We start from the raw sequence: 20,488 nt of genomic DNA, 5'->3' as shown, positions 1-20,488 counted from the left end.
AGATCAGGAGTATCTGTAATTGATTGGCTGATTGTAATGTGTGTGTGGACACACAGCCAATCTGAGGGAGCCAGAATTCTGACTGGGTTGTAGGGAATCAAATACTTATTTAAATCAAAAAATCTATTTTTATGTAATGTGTTTTTTCTGGATTTTCGGTTGATATTCTGCCTCACTCCATTAAAATGAAACTGCCATAAACATTAGAAACTGTTCATTTCTTTGTGAGCAAACTTACAAATTCAGCAGGGGATCAAATAATTATTTCCCCCATTGTACCTCTTTACACTTAATCAAAGGGAAAATGTGATGCAATGTTTTCATGCAATGATTTTATTGGTCTGCTCCACTTCAGATCTAACTGGGCTGCGTGTGACCCATAAATTACAAATAGTTTGACACTCATGCGTTACATACTGCATGTCTGTAGCCAATTTCAAGTGTCATTTAAAACTACATCTCTATATGAGTGTACTCTGTGTATATCACTTTACGTTTTGCAGGCATTCATCAGGTGAAATCGTATTTGCAACTTTTGAAAGATGATTATTTGTTGTCCTCCGTGTAGCTTGTAGTGTCGAGTCTCTTTTCACTGCATTGCCCACATTCCCCCTTTTTTTACCCACACGACCTTGTTTTCAACATGGATGCCGAAAAATCTTCCAACACATCGCAGTTCATGTCGCTGGCGAACGTGTTTAACCACATCCTGTGCCGCACGGTGGCTCGGAATCTACAATGTCGGCCGACTGTCGTCTTACTTTAATGCCTAAATAATTATTTTATAACGACGTGGCAGCGCAGCTACAGTCAAAAAGCCGAGACAATACGAAAACGGACGCGGAATGGCGTCTGCCAGGGGCCCGGGAGGCTGAATAACAGCAACATAGACTTGCATGAACGCGACAGGCACAGGCTTAAACCAATAGGAGCGGGCTTTGTGACTCGCTAACCAATCTATCAATAGGGAATGGGCGGAACAACATGTTAGGCGTAGTTCTGTTACACATGTTCCCGGGTTGCGGACGTCGCCGATCGTTTCCTGCACTGTTGCATGGTGGTCGAACAGGAGGAATTGTTGGAAATTTTTCGGAGGTTAGTATATAAATTGGTTTTTACCCAGTGTGCATTATTCCCTCAGCCATCTCTGCGAGAGGGAGTGACAGGCGGCGGTGGGGATCCAGTTCAAGAATGGGAAACGACTGTTAAATCATATAATAAAATTGACACCCACCGAGCCAAAATGCTTATGTTATCATTAATTAGCTCGCGGATTCCTCGCTCTTGTTTTCCAACTGCGTCGCTAGTTAGGCAAACTGGAAGCTGTATGGCGAGAGTTAGCCAGCCCTCCATTGGGCATTACAGATGCCGCTTAGGCTTCTACAAGCCATTTCAACTTATCTGTGCTCTCAGTAACCGCAGTCACCGAGAAACAGTTCGCTAACAACCGCAGAGAAAGTCGTGACACCGCTGCTTGGCGGAGTTAGCAGTGTTGTTAGCCTGGTGGCTACCAAGCATATTCTGCTGTGGCATGTTTCTGTGGCCGTAGCTGTCAAGCATTTGAGCATTCATACATGTGGTCAGTTTGATAACTAAGTCTCAAACCAGAGCCGGTTAAATACAGTTGTTTGATATAATTTTCTAACAGACTGACAAATGTGGCAAGTCATAGTGGTGCTATAACGTTGTTAGCTAGCCCCAAATAGTTCAAATCACTAAGCGCTAAAAGCGCATCAGCTGTGAGATGTCTGAAATTAGGTGCCTTTCATTAACGCAAAGCTAAATAAGTCCTTAAGTGTTAGAAATGGAAGCAACTAATGACGACTTGAACTTGTCAATAAGGAAGTAATCAAAAACTGAATTACCAAATATGGGCTGACTATAACTGTTAGACTGGTTTATAGTTTAATAATAATTGGTACCATATTTGTAACTTAAACTTGAAGACATACCTAATTAGGGGACCACTCTGACGAATATTAATATGGTTCTTTTTTCTTCAATTGATGTCCACGATATGTTTGATCAAGTCAACAGTTTTTTGTTAATACTTTTCTCTTGCATTTATTTTTACTTCACGTTTAATTTTGTTTTGATTTCAGTTTAGTTTCATTTAGCTTCAAGATTTGGTTTGCTCGTTTTAGCTCAGTTTATATTACAATATTTCAGCTGAAAGTTGTTATTAATCAGTATTGGCCTTGTGGACAAACCAGATACATTTACAAATCTTTTATCTGTTATGTGACAAATTTTACATTTGCTGAATGTTCAAAGCAGGTGTGATGAAGATCTGAAATGATTCATTTTTTTAATAATGATAAAATAAATCAAATTATACGATTTCTTTGGTTCCATGGTTCAAAAAGGAAAGTAAATAAAAGTAAACAATTAAAAATTAGCATCAGCCATTGGTCATATCATTATGGTAGACATTGGTATCAGTTCCATGGGGCCGATGGAAATAGATTAAATAGGATAAACGGAAGACAATGGATGGATGAGGGCCCTTATGAAGCAGGTTGAATATTTCTCTTGGCCCATATGTTAAGTGGTGTATCCTTAGTTTGGATTGTAGGGTGATTTGTCAGGGGCAAAATGTATTAAGTGTAGATTGGGTATTATATTACATACACAACAGTTTACACTAGTTCACAACAAGTGAACACTTGACTCACAGTCAAATATGTCCTAATGCTGGCTGTGTTGACACATTTTGCCACATTGAAACAGGCTAAACTAAACATTTCATAGATTTCGTTTTATTTCAGGAACTTTTAGTTTTTGTTCATAAAAATTCTAGTTTGTTTTTGTTTGTTTTTTTTTTCCAAATTGAGTTTACTACAATAACCTTGTAAGTTATAACACATTATTTCTATACACTAGTACAGTTGGATGGTCAACTATATTTACTAAATGTGTCCATGCATAGAAAAAAAATGTTTATATCTGTATGTATTGCACATATGTAAGAATGATAGGGACACAACAGCAGCCTGTATGTTAACCTTGGAAGTAAGTTACTAATTGATTACATCCAGTTATCGAATAAGTGCAGATTACCTCCATTTCCAGTGCTTGTGGTTCATTTGAGTCTCCTGCATGTTTCCCTGCAGCAGCTAAAGCATGCTCTTGGCCCAGATAAACCGGGACTCCCAGGGAATGGCAGAGTTTCATGATGCAGATGGACAGCCGGTCACTCTCTGTCTGACAGAGGCTGTGACAGTGGCAGGTGAGCTCCTTAAATGTTTCACTGTGATAAAGGCATTTGCTGACATCATTACAGAGCTCTGCAATTAATCATATTTTAATTTCAGTTATAATTTTGGTTCACATTATTTTCAGTTGAATTATAATAATTTTTTTTTTCTTTTTAAAAGTTAAATAAAGCTACTATTTTTACAGAGGCTGTAATTCTGATTCTGACTTTTTTGGCATAATTTAGCAGCCCCATGCAATTTACTTGAAAAATGCAATCATAGGCAATAAATTGCACTGGGAGTCGCAGGGAATGAGGATGCAAAAATTGTGTCCAGAAGTATCAGGTGTTAGCTGGGATAAGTGCATCACATCATCGTCCTTTTCATTTTGGGAACATTTGGGAAGTGCAATAATCAAACATCTGCCAAAAACATTGACTCCTTAAATGGAAAGTTAAAATTTAGCAACTCTCATTATTTTCCAGATGGAGATCAGATGGAGAGCATGGACACAGTCAGCCTGCAGGCTGTTACTCTCGCAGATGGATCCACTGCATACATCCAGCATGACACCAAAGGTTCCTTTTCAGATGGACAGATCATGGATGGCCAGGTGATCCAGCTGGAGGACGGCTCTGCCGCCTATGTTCAGCATGTGCCCATGCCTAAAGCAGGTAAATGAAATGAAAATATTGTAATAAATACCAATAGGAGAGGGTCTCATTCTCTGTATACTGTGTTTGTGGCACAGTACAAAGCTGTAATTTAATTGTATTTAATCTAAGTTATGCAACGTAGTACTCGCTAATAGGATACCAAGCACATACTGGTGATGAAGTGAAGTTGATGTTTCTTTGAATTCTTTATTTTTTTTAGGAGGGGACAGTTTACAGCTTGAAGATGGGCAAGCAGTTCAGTTAGAAGATGGAACAACTGCCTATATTCACACACCCAAAGGTCAATAACACCTAATGAACAGAATTTTAAGTGCCTTTCATCTCTTTAGTTTATCATTTTAATGTTTCATTTAATATGCACCAGTGTCGTAATACTGGGTACAGGGAGGCAAAAAGAAATGTGCTGCTTTTTTATAATGTTTCTACAACCTCTAGAGAAATGTTTATGAATTGATTTGCAAAGGTTAACTAACCTGCTATTTTATGGGCATAAACGATGTTAATGGGTGTGTGTATCTTTTTTAAAAAAAACAAACAATCCAAAGTATTATTTGGATGCATTTATCTCGTATGTTAAATTAAAATTTGTTATTATCTGTGGGAATTAAAAATGTTTAAATAAATGTGACTATTGGACTAGAAAATGTACAAAACAGTTTTAATAATAATTTAAAACTCTCAAGGTGAGTGATTTTTACTGCAAAGAAAGATTAAGTTTGGATATGGACATCGAGGAAACTAGCATTTCTCTCTGGCCTTCGTGATTTTTACCGAAACAAAACTCAGTTTCCTCACTGAATTTCAGTCTCTGCGTCCTTCTCATTTCTGTGCAGATACATACGACCAGAGCGGCCTGCAGGAAGTACAGCTGGAGGATGGGAGCACCGCCTACATCCAGCACACAGTGCACATGCCCCAGTCCAACACCATCCTGGCCATCCAGGCTGATGGCACCATCGCAGACTTGCAGGCAGAGGCCACAGCCATTGACCCAGAGACCATCAGCGTGCTGGAACAATACACCACCAAGGTAAATGTGCTTTGTCTTTGTACTGGTGTGGCACCAGTTCCACTAATTATTTGTTCATGTTGACACAGAATCATGTTTAAAAAATTGGAAATTAAAAGTTAATGTATTTGGTACTTTTGGCTGTTTCCATGTTTACTACAGTAGATGGATCTGTATATTTAATTTTAATCTGACCCTGCAACTCTCGTTTATCTGGGTTTGTGTCTCCTGCTGGAAGTGAACTGGGGATTTTATGTGTAAGAATGTGTTAGCCACTAGACAATGGAGATTGTGGAAATTAAAAGTTAATATTTCTATATGTCTTTCTCTCTTTTTCTTTTTAATTAATTAATTTATTTTTATTTAGATATTTTAGTTTTTCTTATGAAATTTTTTACAGTTAATGTTACTCTTTAATATTAGCTTGTAATGCAGTGGTATTCCATCACACAGTATCATTTTTTTTATGTTAAAAAGAAAATTCACAAATATCGTTGTGTTGTGCACTTTAATTAACTTTTCCAAAAAGTTATCTCATGAGTGGTTATCTTGTCGAGATCATCACTTGTGCAAATGAGATTAAATATCTTACAGGAATTTATGGGCCCCATAAATTTACTTTTTGTGAATGTTATATTTTTGCTCTATTCATGCTTTATCTGTTGTATATATTGTATTTACATATTGCAAATCCACTGGTTGGATATATTGACAATGATCCAGTAGACTATAAAAAATACCCTCTCTTTTCCTTCTCAGGTGGAGAATATAGAGAACCCCTTGGGGTCCTTTGGCAGAGTTGAAGCAGACAATGGTGTTCACATGCGGGTAACGTTTCTTTTTCTTTCTCTTTTTTTCCCTTTACATTAGGCCGAACATTGAAGACATCACTGTGCCTTGTCTTTCAGATTGTGTTACAGGGACAAGACAGCAGACCAGGAAGGGTGTCAAATGTAGGGGAAAAGTCTTTTCGCTGTGAATACGAAGGTTGTGGAAAGCTCTACACCACTGCCCACCATCTTAAGGTAAGTGTGGATGCTTTGTGCAAGTTCTTGCTGTGTTCATGTTTTCATGTTAAAAAAAAAAGGTTTGGTTTGTTGGTTTCTTTGTGCCTCCTCAAGTGTGTGGGATTGATAATATTTCCTTTGAAGAAAATGATGTTGCCAGTTTACCGTTTTGTTTGTACGTCCTGCAGGTACATGAGCGCTCTCACACTGGAGACAAACCGTACATCTGTGACTATCCTAGCTGTGGAAAGAAGTTTGCAACAGGTAGCAAAGGATAACAAAATTTTGCACATCAACTCATGGCTTGTTTCTTTTAGTTTTCTTGCCAAATTTCATTTTGCAGTATAGAAAGATTCAGGCTATGATGGAAAGTCTTTTAACTGATTAAAATCTCATTAGTTCTCATAGTGAAATTATTGACAGTTGAATTATTCAGGTTTTTAACTGTGTAGAAAAATATTTGGCCTTCCATTGATGTGAAGTTTAATTTACTTGTGCACAACATACACATTTTGTTTATCAAATATCAGGAAAATGCACATATGTCTGTTAAGTAAGGTACCCCAGACTCACTGTCTTAATTATATGTGAACCAGTTGTGTAGTCCAGTGTAGTCACCCCTAAAGGTCTGTTTTGAGCCAGGAAATACCTTGATGTTAAATTTAGGACAGTTTCTGAGATCAGAATAAACATGGGCTCGGGTGCTCTTAGGTATGGAATAATTACTTACCTGTCATATTGTGATCGTTTAAGGGTATGGACTGAAGAGTCACTCACGCACACATACGGGGGAGAAGCCATACAGATGTCAGGAGTTAAACTGCTGCAAGTCCTTCAAAACCTCTGGAGACCTTCAGAAGCACACAAGGACCCATACAGGTACACAATCACACCCCCAGTTTGTGTGTTGCAACACACGATAAGGCTAATAGGGTTTGTAAACAAACATTGGAGATTGACTGTTGTTTGCTACTGCTGATGAAAGCCACATTGCTTCAGGGTTCTTAATACAGAGGAGGCCATTTGAGGAGTGTTTGGAGCTGAAATTAAGTAAAATAACAAGACACACAAGACTAGTTTTTGAAACAACACAGATCGTGGTGAAGAGCCAGGATTGGCTGTATGATTTGAAGGGGTTGTGTCGGATAAGGGGAGCAGAAGTTTCACAGCCAGCAGTGCTAGTGCTGCAGGATGGCAGGCACATGGTTATCACGAGAAGCATGATGCCAAGCTGTTGCTGCTTATTTTTGAAATGCAGTACACATTTTGCAGTTTGAATCACATTGGTTATTTATAGAGGAGTACAGGCTAGGCTTATACCGGCATTTGTCGTCTAGAACACCTGCTTACAGTTTCTTGTCGTATTTGTGTCAGTTTTGGAATTCTGCAGATTTCAAACTGCAGGTTTGACATATTTCATGTTTTGCAGGAGAGAAGCCTTTCAAATGCCCAGTTGAAGGCTGCGGCAGGTCATTTACCACCTCCAACATCCGTAAAGTTCACATCCGAACACACACCGGAGAACGGCCATACTACTGCTCTGAACCAAGCTGTGGACGGTCATTTGCCAGTGCCACCAACTACAAGAACCATATGCGGATTCACACCGGTGAGTCTCTGCAGTGTCTCATAATGGCTCAGCTTGTGGCTCCACTAAGTGCTCTGGTGTATTTTATGTATGCAGACAACACAGTCATTTCCACAGAAACTGAGCAAGAAGCTTTTAAGCTGTTAATGGATAAAGTTTCGAGATGGCTTAAATCTTCATGTATTTACCTAGGTGTTATCCTTGTAGTCTGATACATAATGGCTGTTTTTAGAGTGGCAGGGTTTTATAATGAATTTGTGTTTTGTGGAGAGGAGAGGAGATGGAGGGCTTTTAGGCTTTATATGCGCATTTGATAATATTACTGGTTTTATATCTTGGATATATATTTGGATTTCACAGTTTATCTAATATTCTCTATCTGTAGATAGATATTAGGTAGTAACTAAATTTGGAGCAAGGCTTCTTTTCACTTTTGTGATCTCACATAAAAACATGATGTGCAAGTAAATATAAAGATAGGGTTTTTCACTTTTCTCACAGATTAATAAAACTTGTTTTCTTGCTGTTTTTCCACACCAGGTGAGAAACCATATGTGTGCACAGTGCCTGGGTGTGAAAAGCGCTTCACAGAATACTCAAGCCTTTACAAACACCATGTTGTTCATACGCCCTGTAAACCATACAACTGCAATCATTGTGGGAAAACCTACAAGCAAATATCAACGCTTGCTATGCACAAACGAACAGCACACAATGACACGGAGCCCATTGAGGAGGAGCAGGAGGCCTACTTTGAACCCCCAACAGGTCAGTAAAATATAATGATGAAAAAGAAAAATTGCATAAATGTTTTTTTTATAAATGTTTGGTCTCTGATGGATGTGAAGAATTGTCTTAATTTGGAGTTTAAACAGTTAACTGCAATAATGGAAACAAATGTTAATATAATTATAATAATACAGAGCAAACTAATCATCTATCCATTTTAATAAATCTTTAATGTCAATTCAGATGCCATTGATGACCCCAGTGTGAGCTATACGACAGCTGTGGTCGAGGCAGACGACTCTGGCTCAGAGCCAGTCCCAGTGGAGAGCTCAGACATGGTCGGTCAGCAGCACGTTGCCCTGGTAACACAGGAAGATGGAACGCAACAACAGGTAAAAGAATACAGCAGCATCACAACTGTGACCATGCTGTTAGTTTTTCTAGAAGCAAGCATCCTCGCCATTTCAAGTATAAAAAGATAAATGTAGTCTCATCTAAAAAGTGAAGCCAACGCTCACGTGCCTCATGGCCACCAGGGGGTGATACCTGTGGCTGCAAAATGACATTTGGTCCCAGAAAAGTACATGAGAAAGCAGCCTTCACCTCTGACCTCTAAACATTTTCCTAATGAGTTTGTGGGCTCACTCACTTCATTGGGTCATGTAGAGTCAGAAAGAAGGATTTTCCATCATATGATCATTGCCAAATAACTTGTGATTGAGAAGTGGTTAGCACTGAAATTCATTTCAAATTGTATCTGTTTTGACTTTGTACTTTTATTGCATATGTTTGTTTGTATTTGGTAAAAGCTGCAAATTTGATGCCCGTTTGTCCACTTTTGAAAAGACAATTTTTAATCTCAGTGAGACTTTTGACCTGGCTACAGGATATAAAAATAAGTGTCATAATAGAATAATTTACTCAGTGTTCTTTGCTCTTTCAGGTCAGTATCTCCGAGGCAGACCTTCAAGCTATGGGTGGCACAATCACCATGGTAACCCAAGAAGGCACAACCATAACCATCCCAGCCCATGAGCTGGCAACTCAGGGTGCTCATTCAGTCACCATGGTAACAACAGATGGCTCAGATGAACAGGTAAACAATTGTCATAGCTCAGTAGACTGCACTCAGAATAATGTGGAGTCCCCCTCATTTAGAGGGCTTCCATGTGATGCTGTGTTCAGCTTAAATAACTGAGCTGAACCTCAAGTCGGTATATTATAAAAGTAACTTAAATTAGGAAAGAAATATGTTGCTTTTGCTTTTTTATAATTTTTTAAATATAATTTTAGTAAGCACCCCTTAATAGTATACAACAAGTTTCATGGTGAAATTCCATAATGGCACCAGATGTGTTTCTGAAATTGATTTGTGACTGTATCTGTCACCCCCAGGTGGCCATCATGACACCTGACATGGCTTCGTTCCAAACTGTGGAGGAGGCCGGCTACAGCCAAGAGCAAGATGACCTTCATCCTGTCACATTACTGGCCACATCCAACGGCACTCACATTGCTGTGCAGGTTGGTAGAGATCATAAGAGGGACTTTGTTCCAGTCAGTGAATTTGTTCAGTTCATTTTAGGAAAAAGGTGAAGTAAAAGTGCAGAAAATGTTACATCTTCAAGTCTGTTGGAGCAGGCTCTGCAGTATAGAGGCCCATTAAATATGTTAATGTTAATGAATACACTTATAGATTTGGTGTCTTGTTAGGAAGTTGTGAATTACTGAATATGTACTGAAAGATGTTTCATGTGATAACAGCACTTTCAGTCAGGACTAAGGGTCTTAAAGTTGCACTCCCAAAGTAATACCTTCCCACCCTGAAGATATATTTGTCTGAATCCTTTTGTAATTACCTTGGGTAGGTGGGGTTCTTTGCAGAAGTTTAGGCGCCCTCCTGCTGCTTCAATTTAGGATTAAACCAAAACCTAATATCACTGTATGTGTGAGTATGCATGCTATTCAAATTCATGGTGACTGTGTAGCTTCTTATGTAAAAACAAAAGCCAGCGCTATAAAAAAAACTTGTAACTGAAAACAAAAAAAAGATTTTTATGCATTTAAGTTTTTTCTTTCCACTTATGGACTGGAGAGTTTGTAATTAACAGCACACGTTATCTACAGCTAACAAATTCACTAAAACGTATCCACTCAAAAGAACATCTTTTGGCTGTGTATTACAGTACTGTTTAATTCACTATAAAGGCCAAAACCTTTAGGGTATTATGATTACATCAAAGGGCTGATTAGTAACCTTTTTCTTTCCTGCCACTGTTTGTATTTAACAACCTGTAGTGTTTCTGTCATGCTAATGATGTAGCAGAGACTTAGGCTACGTTCACACTGCAGCCTGAAGTGACCCAAATCCGATTTTTTTCGCCCTCATGCGACCTGTATCCGATCTTTGGAAATGTGAACGACCACGTAGAAAAAAAATCGGATTTCACAAAAAATCGGAATTGAGTCACTTCAGGCTGCAGTGTTATGGGGCAGTCAGTCAGTCAGAGGTGGTATTGTCTTTGAAAGGGTTGGCAGAGTAAATACAGTTAGGGCTGTATGTGTTTGGAGATTAAAACAACATTTATTTCACTGCTTTATTTAAGTTGCAGTTATAAAGATGCCCAGGGATTACAGCTCTTTAATATGCTCCCTCATTTTTTTAAGGGACCAAAGGTAATTGGACAGTTGACATACAACTATTATATAAGCTAGTTCTCGTACTATTCACCTGTGCTCATCAAAATGTCAGTCAATATTGTCATTTACTTTTTTTTTTTTTTTTTTGTAGCTTAGTGATCAGCCTTCGCTGGAGGAAGCCATCAGAATAGCATCAAGAATACAGCAAGGAGAGTCACCAGGCCTGGATGATTGATCGTTAAGGACAATGATTAAGGATTAAGACTTTCAAATGGACTATATCAGTGGGAGAAATCAGGAGTCTTCCTCAATGTTTTTCCACAAAAAAACTTAGCTTTTATGTGTACATAGTATTTTGATAACTGGAGTTCTGCTGTGCTATTTTGTCCCTCTACAAGAAAAATAATGACAGAGGGGGGAAAAAAAAGGCTTTCTAATGTTTATGGTACACAGTACTGCAGTGTACAGCTAATACTATTTCTAATTAAAAAAAAGTAAAAAAAGAAGAGGGATTGTGTGATTAGTGTCCTTGTTAACTTTGCTTCAAGTTTGCTTAGTTGAGAAAAAAATACCGAGAGGACAAAAGGAAAATGCATAACACAAAATGTAACATATGCTAAATAATACTGGTTTGTGATGAATTGGTAAAATTACTTCTAGATGAAAATAGCCTAGAAAACTATGCATGAAAAGCATGATTTAAAGAAAAAAAAAAAGACCCAGAAAGGTTAAAAAGAGCATTGTGTAAACACATTAGTTTAACTTTACAGTACGTGGAGAACTGCTAATTTGTGAAGTGTAGGGTTTTTTTTTCCTACCCTGAGGAATGAAGTAGTGTACTGGTACTGATTTTCAAGAACAAGGCTGATGTGCAGAGCTGTGGTAACTACAGACACACAAAGCTGATGAGCCGTACCATGAAGATATGGGGAAGAGCTGTTGAAACTACATTAAGAAAGATGACAGACAGTGAGCAGCAGTGTGGCTTCATACCAAGAGTGCAATAAAAAATGCAAAGCATAGAGGTCAGAAGGAGTTGCACTTTGTCTTTGTGGATCTAGGATGATAGGGTGCCAAGAGAGGAACTGTGATACTGCTTGAGGAAGTCAGGACTGGTAGAGAAGTATGTTGAGGAGTGGTGCAGGACATGAGGTCAGTGAGACAGTGTGGAGGTTGTGCGGTAGGTGTGACAGATGGGTTGGGGTGGGATTACATTGGAATCACCTCTGAGCTCCTTGTTTGCAAGGGTGATGGACAGGCTGACAGGTGAGATCAGGCAGGATCTCCATGGACTTGCAGAAAATATTGAGATCTGAAGGGAGCAAGTGGAAACAAGCCTGGAGAGGTGGAGGTATGCACTGGAGAGAAGAGGAATGAAAGTCCGGTAAGACAGAATACATGTGCATGAATGAGAGGGAGACAGGTGGAAAGGTGGTGCTGCAAAGAGCAGAGGTAGTGAAGGTGGATGAGTTTAAATACCTGAGGATGGCCATACAAAGCAAGAGGCAGTGCACAAGAGGTGAAGAAGTGCAGGCAGGATGGAGTGGCTAGAGATGAACGTCAGTGATTTGTGACAGATAGCAGTGAGAGTGAAAAGGAAGGTTTATAAGGTGGTAGTTAGACCTTTTATGATGTATAGTTTGGAGACTGGTAACCAGAATGGACAAAATTAGAAATGAGTATATCAGAAGGACAGCTCAGGTTGAGCAGTTTGGAGACAAAGTTTGAGAGGTGAGGCTGAGATGGTTCAGACATGTGCAGAGGAGGGATAATGGATATACTGAACAAAGGATGTTGAAGATCACAGAGAAGGATCATAGATGTAGTGATTGAAAACATGTTGATCTGACAGAAGCAGATGTTAAGGAAATGGTGAGATGGAGACAGATGATTCGCTCTTGGGTCCCCTAAAAGGAGCAGCTGAAGGAAGATGATGTTACCCCTGAGTCTTGAGCAGTGGTTAAAATTAATTATTACACTGATTTACTCAACTTTGAGTAAATCAAAGTTGAGTTTACTCAACTCACATGCCTCTGTTTCAAAACAAATCAACTTTTCATGTAACAGTATAGTGAGTAATCCAGGTGTTTATGGGTTAATATGTTCAAAAGAATATAAATTAAATTACCTAAAATTCGACCAGCTAAAAATGTCATTAATACTAATTAACTTTTTTTATTGATTAAGATTAATTTTATTGACAAGAGTAGTGCTGGTCCATGGCTCCTTTTTTAACCTCTGGAACCCATTTTAATGCAAGAATATTATAGATTTTACTTGTATATAACGGGAGGCAGTTTATGTTAATGTTTTACTGGCCTTAATGATCGCGCTGTCTCTCAGCGTGCGAAGACACGCGTTCGCGCCAGATTGTTCCTTTGCTATTCATGACGTAACGCCTCCCGAAACCACACTGGAACGCCCATCTTTCAAAATTTGGAGACGAGCTCTGATTGGCTGCGCCAGGCATGTGACCAACGGTCGCGGGAAGTCCTTTCCCACGCGCGTGATAGGGAGACTTCAGTAGTTGACTCATTCAAACTTTTTGTAAACATTGGAATGGTTTAATTGTGGAAAGACGGGCTTCCTCTATCACCGAGCCGTCAAGAAGACAGCGACGGATATTGATACCCGCCTGGAGGGCTTTATTTTTGGGATTTCATTTAATTTCAGCTCAACTTAGGACGTTGTTCACGGGGCCATTTTTAGCGTCGAATGGGCGTGTAGGACTCCGCAAACACGTTAACTTTCTGGGTAGTTTTTTTTTTTCTTCTTCAGACTTTGGTATTAGTGCCTTTACTTTAAGGTAATTAGAAGTGTTGTATCATTTTGCGAGAAACGCCATTTCAGCGGCAGTGTGGATCCGCCGCGTCATTTATTTTTAAATTTAGTTTTACTTTTACGGCGCCGACTAACCCGGGGTTTAAATCCTGAAAATGTCTAGTTACAGTCACCTTCGCCACGGATCTCCTTCTCCCAAAGCTCGGCCAATCCGTCAGAAATTACAGTTCGCATGTAGCGATGGAGAGGACGACCTCATCGAGGACGTAAACAACAGCACAGGGGGGGAGTCTGGTTTCACGGAGATGGATTCTCCGATGCCAGTGCGGCGGATCACCGCCGACAAACGCCTGGACGGGAAAGGCGGCCTCCTGAATCAGTCCGGTGGCGACGAAGACGTGGAGCTATGGGACGAAGAGGAGGGCTTTGGATTCCCGGCTGACCTGCAGTCACCCAGCAGCGTTATCTTTGCCAACTGCTTGCCTTCCCCGAGGAAAAGCTCTCGGCTGTCTAGAGGGTCACCCTGTCGGCCCGGATCTCCGGACGACGGGGAATCCAGCTCCCCGATCCCAGACTGCCCCGACACACCTCCGCACAAAACCTTCAAAAAACTCCGGCTTTTTGACACGCCGCACACACCAAAGGTGAATAATATGTCTTTATTAAAACTTAAAGTTAGGGTTTGTTTGTTTAGCTTAAAACTTGGTTGCACTCTTGTTTCTTGTCTCAGTAGTTAAGCTTATTGTTTTGGCTGTTTCTGGATCATGTCGGGAAGTAAGTTAGTCCTTTAACAAACCGAGTCAAATTTTTGAACTCCTGGACAGTTAATAACCCATTGACCCACTTAATGTATAACTTGACTTATTGCATAACATTATAGTCAACAGATGTATGTCTGGGCTTGTCTATCAGTGAGTCATCTATTACACAACTTTTAATTTAAAGTTCCTTTATTTTATAAACACCAGTTATTATTAGCTTTTTAAAAACACGCTTTTGTTGAAATAAAGGGGCTTTTGATACTCTTATTTCTGCAGCTCTGTTATTCACTCCTCTCTAAATTTGTCTTTTGCAGAGTTTGCTGTCCAGAGCCAGGGGCTCCGGCCTGGGGTCCTCCAGCAGGAGAGTCGCCTTATTCAAGAAGGTCGACGTTTCAGGAAAGTCACTTAGTGACAGTGGCAGGAGACAGCAGACCCCACCGGTCAACTTTAACCCTTTCACCCCCGACTCCCTCCTCATTCAGTCTGCCACACAGCAGAGAATCAACAGAAAACGAGCTCACTGGAATGAGTATGTTGTTCAGATTTTTTTTTTTTTTTTTGTCTTTAAATCAGTCCTCAGAAATCCCGTGTTACTGGTTGTTGTGGCTGTTAATATTTTTGTTATTGATTTTCCACCCATAGAAGTTAGTCTGCAGTTTCCTTAATAACATTAAGGAAACTGTAGTCTAAGGAAATTGTAGACTAGAGTCAGGCAGCAATCGTTAAACACACACAATGTAGAAAAATATTAAACTACTTTAGCTGTTACTTTTACAGTATCAAAGTGTTAAAGTATAAGGCCCAGGGCTCATCACGACCTCAGTGAACTCTGCCATGTGGTTGTGAAGCCCTCAGTGCTGCCCCCTGCTGTACAGAATGCTAACCTACATTCTGTTTTAGCTCCTGTGGAGAAGACATGGAGGCAAGTGACGGTGAAGGAGAAGAGGAAGTGCTGCCACCATCTAAGGTATTTAGATGTTCTTGCCATTTGCAGTAATTACTTATAGAGCATTTGAAAGTATGAATGTACAGACAGGTGAAATTTACAGAAAAACCTCAGATTCGGTGGCTCTGTTTTATTGTTGGAGCAGTTTGCTGGCTCTGCAAATTAGAACAGAGTTTTTCTGAATAATCACCTTCTGTCCTCGGAGGTGATCGTTCTGTCCTGGTGTGAATGTTGTTTTCTATGACTTAAGGTTTTTAAAAATGACTCATTCTGTGAGTCACACTGTAGCTTTTACAGTCACCAGATCGCAACCCACACAAACACCTATGGCACATTTTGGGCCAGCTTGTTAGAAACAACTCTCCATCACTGTCAATATAGCACCGAATGAGGGAATATCCTGGAAAAATGGCTTTCCATCCTTACAGTAAAGGTCCACAAATCTGGGAGCACCAAAATTCTCTATGTTGGTTTAAAAGAGTGCTTAGACTAAGAAAACAAATCTACACAGTAAACAAAGAGCACAAATTGGCATTTAAGTTATAAATGCTCTGAAAAGAGGTTTTAATTTAAATTCCAAAACAAGTACCATGCAGTCAGCATTATAAATAGATTGCACAACACTCATTGTTATTCTAAACACCACATAGAAAAGCAAATTCACAGATGTGTCTTTCATATGTAAATTAGCTAAAAACAAAAAGTTTGCTGGGTGAACCTGTCAGTTAAAGCGGTGACTTGACTGGAAAAGTGAGCTTCATGCTAATTGACAATTGAATTTAACTGATTGCATCAGATTCTTTTTAAATTCCTCTCCTCCCCTCAGAGGATCACCATGATGGAAAGCAACATGACGTCGCGGTATGCTTCAGAGTTCCTCGAGTTGGAGAAAATCGGCTGCGGGGAGTTCGGTGCTGTGTTCAAGTGCGTGAAAAGACTTGACGGCTGCATCTATGCCATCAAGAGGTCAAAGAAACCTCTGGCAGGATCAGTAGATGAGTAAGTAGATTATTTTGTTGAAACTTATTTATTGGATTAGTGCAACAGTGAAGAGAAGACACAAAGTAGGGAGCAAGTAGGAGAAGACATGCAGCAAACTACAAAGGCCGCTCCAGTTGCGTCTTAATTAAAACGTCTCGTCTTCTCTGCCACAGGCAAAATGCTTTACGGGAGGTGTATGCTCACGCTGTGCTGGGCCAACATCCCCATGTGGTGCGCTACTACTCCGCCTGGGCAGAGGACGACCACATGCTCATCCAGAACGAGTACTGCAACGGCGGCACGCTGTCCGACATCATCACAGAGAACTACAGACGGCTCAGCTACCTGTCGGAGATAGAGCTGAAAGATCTGCTGCTGCAGGTCACACAGGGACTAAAGTACATCCATTCAACCTCTCTGGTGCACATGGATATCAAACCAAGTGAGTACTTTGTCCTTAATGTTAAAATGTTGTCAGTCACAATATTTAATGCATTATTTAAAAAAAATATGGGGGTTAAACTTATTGATGTTTTTCCTCCCCAGAAATGTTTGTTTCAGTTCAGTTGTTTGAAGTGTGTCCCTTAGCTTATGTTACCTCAGACAGTATGAGCCCCTAAGAACAACTGTTGTCGACCCCTGCTTTATGTGGACCACTCATGCTTATCTGCATTGTTGTCTCCACCCCACCCCCCCCACCCCGCCACACACACACATACACATACAAAATTGCCATTTTAAAACAGGAAAAAGTCTGACTAAGGTATTTGTTGCAGCAACTGTTTTACATTTTTAGTTTTTATACAAAGAGCTGAGAATTTAACAATACGTTTCCTGGTCAGAAACTCATGGAAGTTTTCTTTGATCTAGGCAACATCTTTATATCACGGAAGTCTGTAGCAAGCTGTGACGAATGTGATGAGGATGACGGACTGACTACTAGTGTTATATACAAAATTGGTAAGCTGACTCCAAAGTTCAACTAATCAAGTCAACTAATTACAGATTAAGTTGCAATTATATTTAATGTAAGATGCTCAATTTCACACAAAATCTTTTTTCCCTCTCTAGGTGACCTCGGTCATGTGACAAGAGTGAACAATCCACAGGTTGAAGAGGGTGACAGCAGATACCTGGCCAAGGAAGTTTTACAAGAGGTTTGTTGTCCTGCTTGGGAAGGAAAAAAAAAAAAACCTGCTATCACTTTTCTGTAGAACTCCCAACCTGATTTCCGTTTTCTCTGTAGGACTACAGTAACTTGACAAAAGCAGACATTTTTGCTTTGGCCCTGACTGTTGTCAGCGCCTCAGGGACCGAACCTCTACCCACCAATGGAGAGAAATGGCATGAGATCAGAGAGGGCAAACTTCCTGCTATTCCTCAAGTGCTTTCTCAGGAGTTTCTCAGTCTTCTTAAGGTAACTGCACAATGCTTTCCCTGTTTCTCCTTTTAGATGAGTTTGTAAGAGTGGGAGATGTTGTTATGGTTAAGCTTTGATGGCCATCAGAGGTCCTGATTATTTTAAAGTATGATAGTAAACTACATTTTTCCCTTTTGCGGACTTTCTATCAGACAGTACTGGCTATTGGACAAAGGCAGCTGGGGCTTTGGAAATGAGGCTACTCATCATTAGTTTTAGCTGTACACGTTTTCTTTTTTGGGAAACTGTGTTTTTGGTTGACTCAATTTGTTTTCCTTTGGTTCCCCAGCTGATGATCCACCCTGACCCAACCAGGAGGCCATCAACTTCTGACCTCATCAAACACCCGGTACTTCTGACCGCTGCCAGAATGAGCGCTGATCAGCTCAGAGTCGAGCTCAATGCAGAGAAGTTCAAGAACGCCCTGCTTCAAAAGTAAGTACAGCACAGATGCTTCCTAAGTGTTTAACGTCTTCTTGACAGAGTTGTGATAGTTTTTAAATCTGTTATGATCAGTGTGATTGGACAAGTAAGCCAATAATGGAGTACCTATCTGACACCAGTGTTAAATTATTAAGCTGCACTCCTCACTCTGAGCAAGAGGCTGGGGATCTTTCTTGATGTGTAACGCACCAATCAGGCTAAGTTTAAACATTGCTTTCTAACTTTGTAATATGAAAGCAGCAAACTCATCCAACAATATGTATCTAGTAAAATGTTTGTATTCTTTAGTAAAATAATAAATAAAAACACGACCAAGATAAATAATATATAAATGTATTTGCACACATTATGTTACGGTAAGTTCAGTGAAGACTTCCCAGCAGTGCTACAGTAAGAGCAAGTGAGTAGCCAAAACATCGTGGTTGGGAGTTTTCAGCCATGTTGGCTCATTTGACCACAGTTTTCAGTTAGCCAAAAGCTTTTTTTTAAACATGCAAAGAAAGTTGTTGGCTTAAAAAGCATGAAATACCTCCATAACTCTGTTCTGTCCTTGTGTAGTTTGATCCCTAGTTCCAAAGATGCAATACCACGATCCCAGTTTGCTTGTTTTGTCCAACAAAGACAGATTAGACTAGTGGAAGGAATTTTTTGTGTTCTTAGTACTGCCTCTGAGAAACTGATCTAAGCTTCTTGGTCTCATTAATTCCCTTACTCATCTTCCTCAGAGAGCTGAAGAAAGCCCAGCTGGCCAGAGCAGCGGCAGAGGAGAAAGTTTTATCCACAGACAGGATCCTGACCCGTTCTACTGTCCAGTCCAACTCCAGAAACTCCAGGCTAATTGGAAAGAAAATGAACCGATCAGTCAGTCTCACAATCTACTGAGGCTGACAGGAAGGGAAACACGAAGGCTCATGGACCTTTTAACCAGACCTGATCACTTTAAAAAAAAAGAAATGCTCTCTTGTTTTAGAGGAGAAGCCTGCGAATTGAGGAGTTGGGCTCCTCTGTCCACTCAAAGCTGTAGACTGTTGTCACACCAAACTTGAACTCATCTCACTAGTTCAGTCCTTCACCAGTGAACTTTTATATTTTGGAAAAGAAGGCAGTTGCTTTACCTTTCACACTTGGTCATTCCTTAAGTTTGCATAAATGTCAGACACTCTTCTCTGTTTCTGTTCTCGCGCTTCCATCAACAGAGCCGAAGCCTGTTGCCACAGATGGAAACTGCAGTGAAGCTTTCTTCAGTGTGAATGTACTTGATGTAGCCGTGCGCACCTTACTGCCTGTCGCATGCCTGATGCTGGCTAATAGAGGGTGTGAGAACTTAAAATTTCTGTGTCTAATGGAGCACTTTGGAGGCAACATGTGGTGCTTACCACATTGTTTCAAAAGAGAAAGTGAAAAAAAAATTAAACCTGCTGCTATCGATGTTTTGTATGTCAGGGGTTGGTCGGTTTCAGGTTGGAGCGTTAATCGTCACTGGCTCTTATTTTTCTAATAGCAGGAGTCCATTCTTTCTCCCCCATTTTGTATATGGACGGATGGAAATGGATCATGCCATTTATAGAAAATCATCTGAAGCACTACAGCCAGTCAGCTAAATTATCTGTGAGGTTAGTATTGATTCATGCTTTTAATCTTGCCTATTGATCAGTGCTGCCAACCCTGCCTGTAGCATTACAACAATCATCGTCCTGTTCTTGGGATTCTCATGTGTTCTGTTAGTTTTTTTTTTTTTCTTTTTCTGTCTTTTTTTCATAAAGCTCATCTTCTTTTACTGTTCGGGCGAGTACTCTGCAACCTTTTGTTCTTGTAACCCTGTAACAGTAACTTTTCTGTTGCCTGTTCTGTTGTACCATGTACATATGTTCTTTTTAATAAATTCTCACCATCTACATTTCAACTTTTGTTCACTTTGGCATTTTATGAGGAAGCAGAACCTTCAGAAAGATAAAATAATGGAAGTTAATCTGCTAAAATTCAGAGAATGTTATTGTAACAAAAGAATTACATTCAGTATAGTGATGGGCAGCAAAGAAGTATTTGACACTTGAGATGCTGAAATGATAAAGTGTGGCACTTCTGATTCATATGGTAATTGTAAGCAATTTTACAGGTCAGTTCATCTAGGAAGAATTACGAATTTGGTACAAATAACAGAAAATTTCCTGGAGGTTTTAATCAGAATTGCTTCATTTTAAGTATTCATTATATAAAACATTTTGCATTTTAGATAAATATAACCCACAGTTATACATAGACATTCAGTGGAGGCTGTTAAGTGTTTAGCTTGCTATAATTCATTCAA

The 20,488-nt window shown here is 39.8% G+C and overlaps 2 protein-coding genes across 5 annotated transcripts; both read left to right on the top strand.

Moving 5' to 3' along the window:
- Nucleotides 1–998: 998 nt before the first annotated feature.
- On the top strand, nt 999–11,290 carry znf143b (zinc finger protein 143b). 4 transcript variants are annotated; one of them, XM_030731492.1, is made up of 15 exons: nt 999–1,095; nt 3,114–3,229; nt 3,683–3,871; nt 4,074–4,154; nt 4,708–4,904; nt 5,643–5,711; nt 5,792–5,908; nt 6,079–6,154; nt 6,644–6,769; nt 7,320–7,499; nt 8,019–8,246; nt 8,451–8,599; nt 9,151–9,303; nt 9,603–9,731; nt 10,999–11,082. In XM_030731492.1, the coding sequence occupies exons 2-15, from the start codon at nt 3,124–3,126 to the stop codon at nt 11,080–11,082; spliced, it is 1,884 nt and encodes a 627-aa protein (XP_030587352.1). In that variant the 5' UTR covers nt 999–1,095; nt 3,114–3,123. The 4 variants fall into 4 exon arrangements, with proteins under 4 accessions (XP_030587352.1, XP_030587354.1, XP_030587353.1 ...); XM_030731493.1 differs by having other exon boundaries at nt 1,055–1,095; nt 3,117–3,229; XM_030731494.1 differs by lacking the exon at nt 3,114–3,229 and having other exon boundaries at nt 1,006–1,069; nt 3,811–3,871.
- A 2,228-nt stretch (nt 11,291–13,518) lies between these two features.
- wee1 (WEE1 G2 checkpoint kinase) lies at nt 13,519–20,077 on the top strand. Its single transcript, XM_030731612.1, has 10 exons — nt 13,519–14,272; nt 14,704–14,918; nt 15,290–15,356; nt 16,162–16,334; nt 16,490–16,758; nt 17,187–17,276; nt 17,388–17,473; nt 17,563–17,733; nt 18,026–18,171; nt 18,906–20,077. The coding sequence occupies exons 1-10, from the start codon at nt 13,784–13,786 to the stop codon at nt 19,060–19,062; spliced, it is 1,863 nt and encodes a 620-aa protein (XP_030587472.1). The 5' UTR covers nt 13,519–13,783; the 3' UTR covers nt 19,063–20,077.
- The last annotated feature ends 411 nt before the right edge of the window (nt 20,078–20,488 follow it).

Source organism: Archocentrus centrarchus, chromosome 6 (assembly GCF_007364275.1).
Source record: "Archocentrus centrarchus isolate MPI-CPG fArcCen1 chromosome 6, fArcCen1, whole genome shotgun sequence".
NCBI lineage: Eukaryota > Metazoa > Chordata > Actinopteri > Cichliformes > Cichlidae > Archocentrus > Archocentrus centrarchus.
This window is presented reverse-complemented; position numbering and strand designations above follow the sequence as displayed.

Coding starts and splice junctions, on each gene's coding strand:
- wee1 (XM_030731612.1), top strand. CDS start 13,784: ATGTCTAGTTACAGTCACCTTCGCCACGGATCTCCTTCTCCCAAAGCT. Junction 16,335..16,489: donor CTGGCAGGATCAGTAGATGA/GTAAGTAGATTA, acceptor TCTCTGCCACAG/GCAAAATGCTTTACGGGAGG. Junction 17,277..17,387: donor TAGTGTTATATACAAAATTG/GTAAGCTGACTC, acceptor TTCCCTCTCTAG/GTGACCTCGGTCATGTGACA.
- znf143b (XM_030731491.1), top strand. CDS start 3,124: ATGCTCTTGGCCCAGATAAACCGGGACTCCCAGGGAATGGCAGAGTTT. Junction 3,872..4,073: donor TGTGCCCATGCCTAAAGCAG/GTAAATGAAATG, acceptor TATTTTTTTTAG/GAGGGGACAGTTTACAGCTT. Junction 4,155..4,707: donor CTATATTCACACACCCAAAG/GTCAATAACACC, acceptor ATTTCTGTGCAG/ATACATACGACCAGAGCGGC.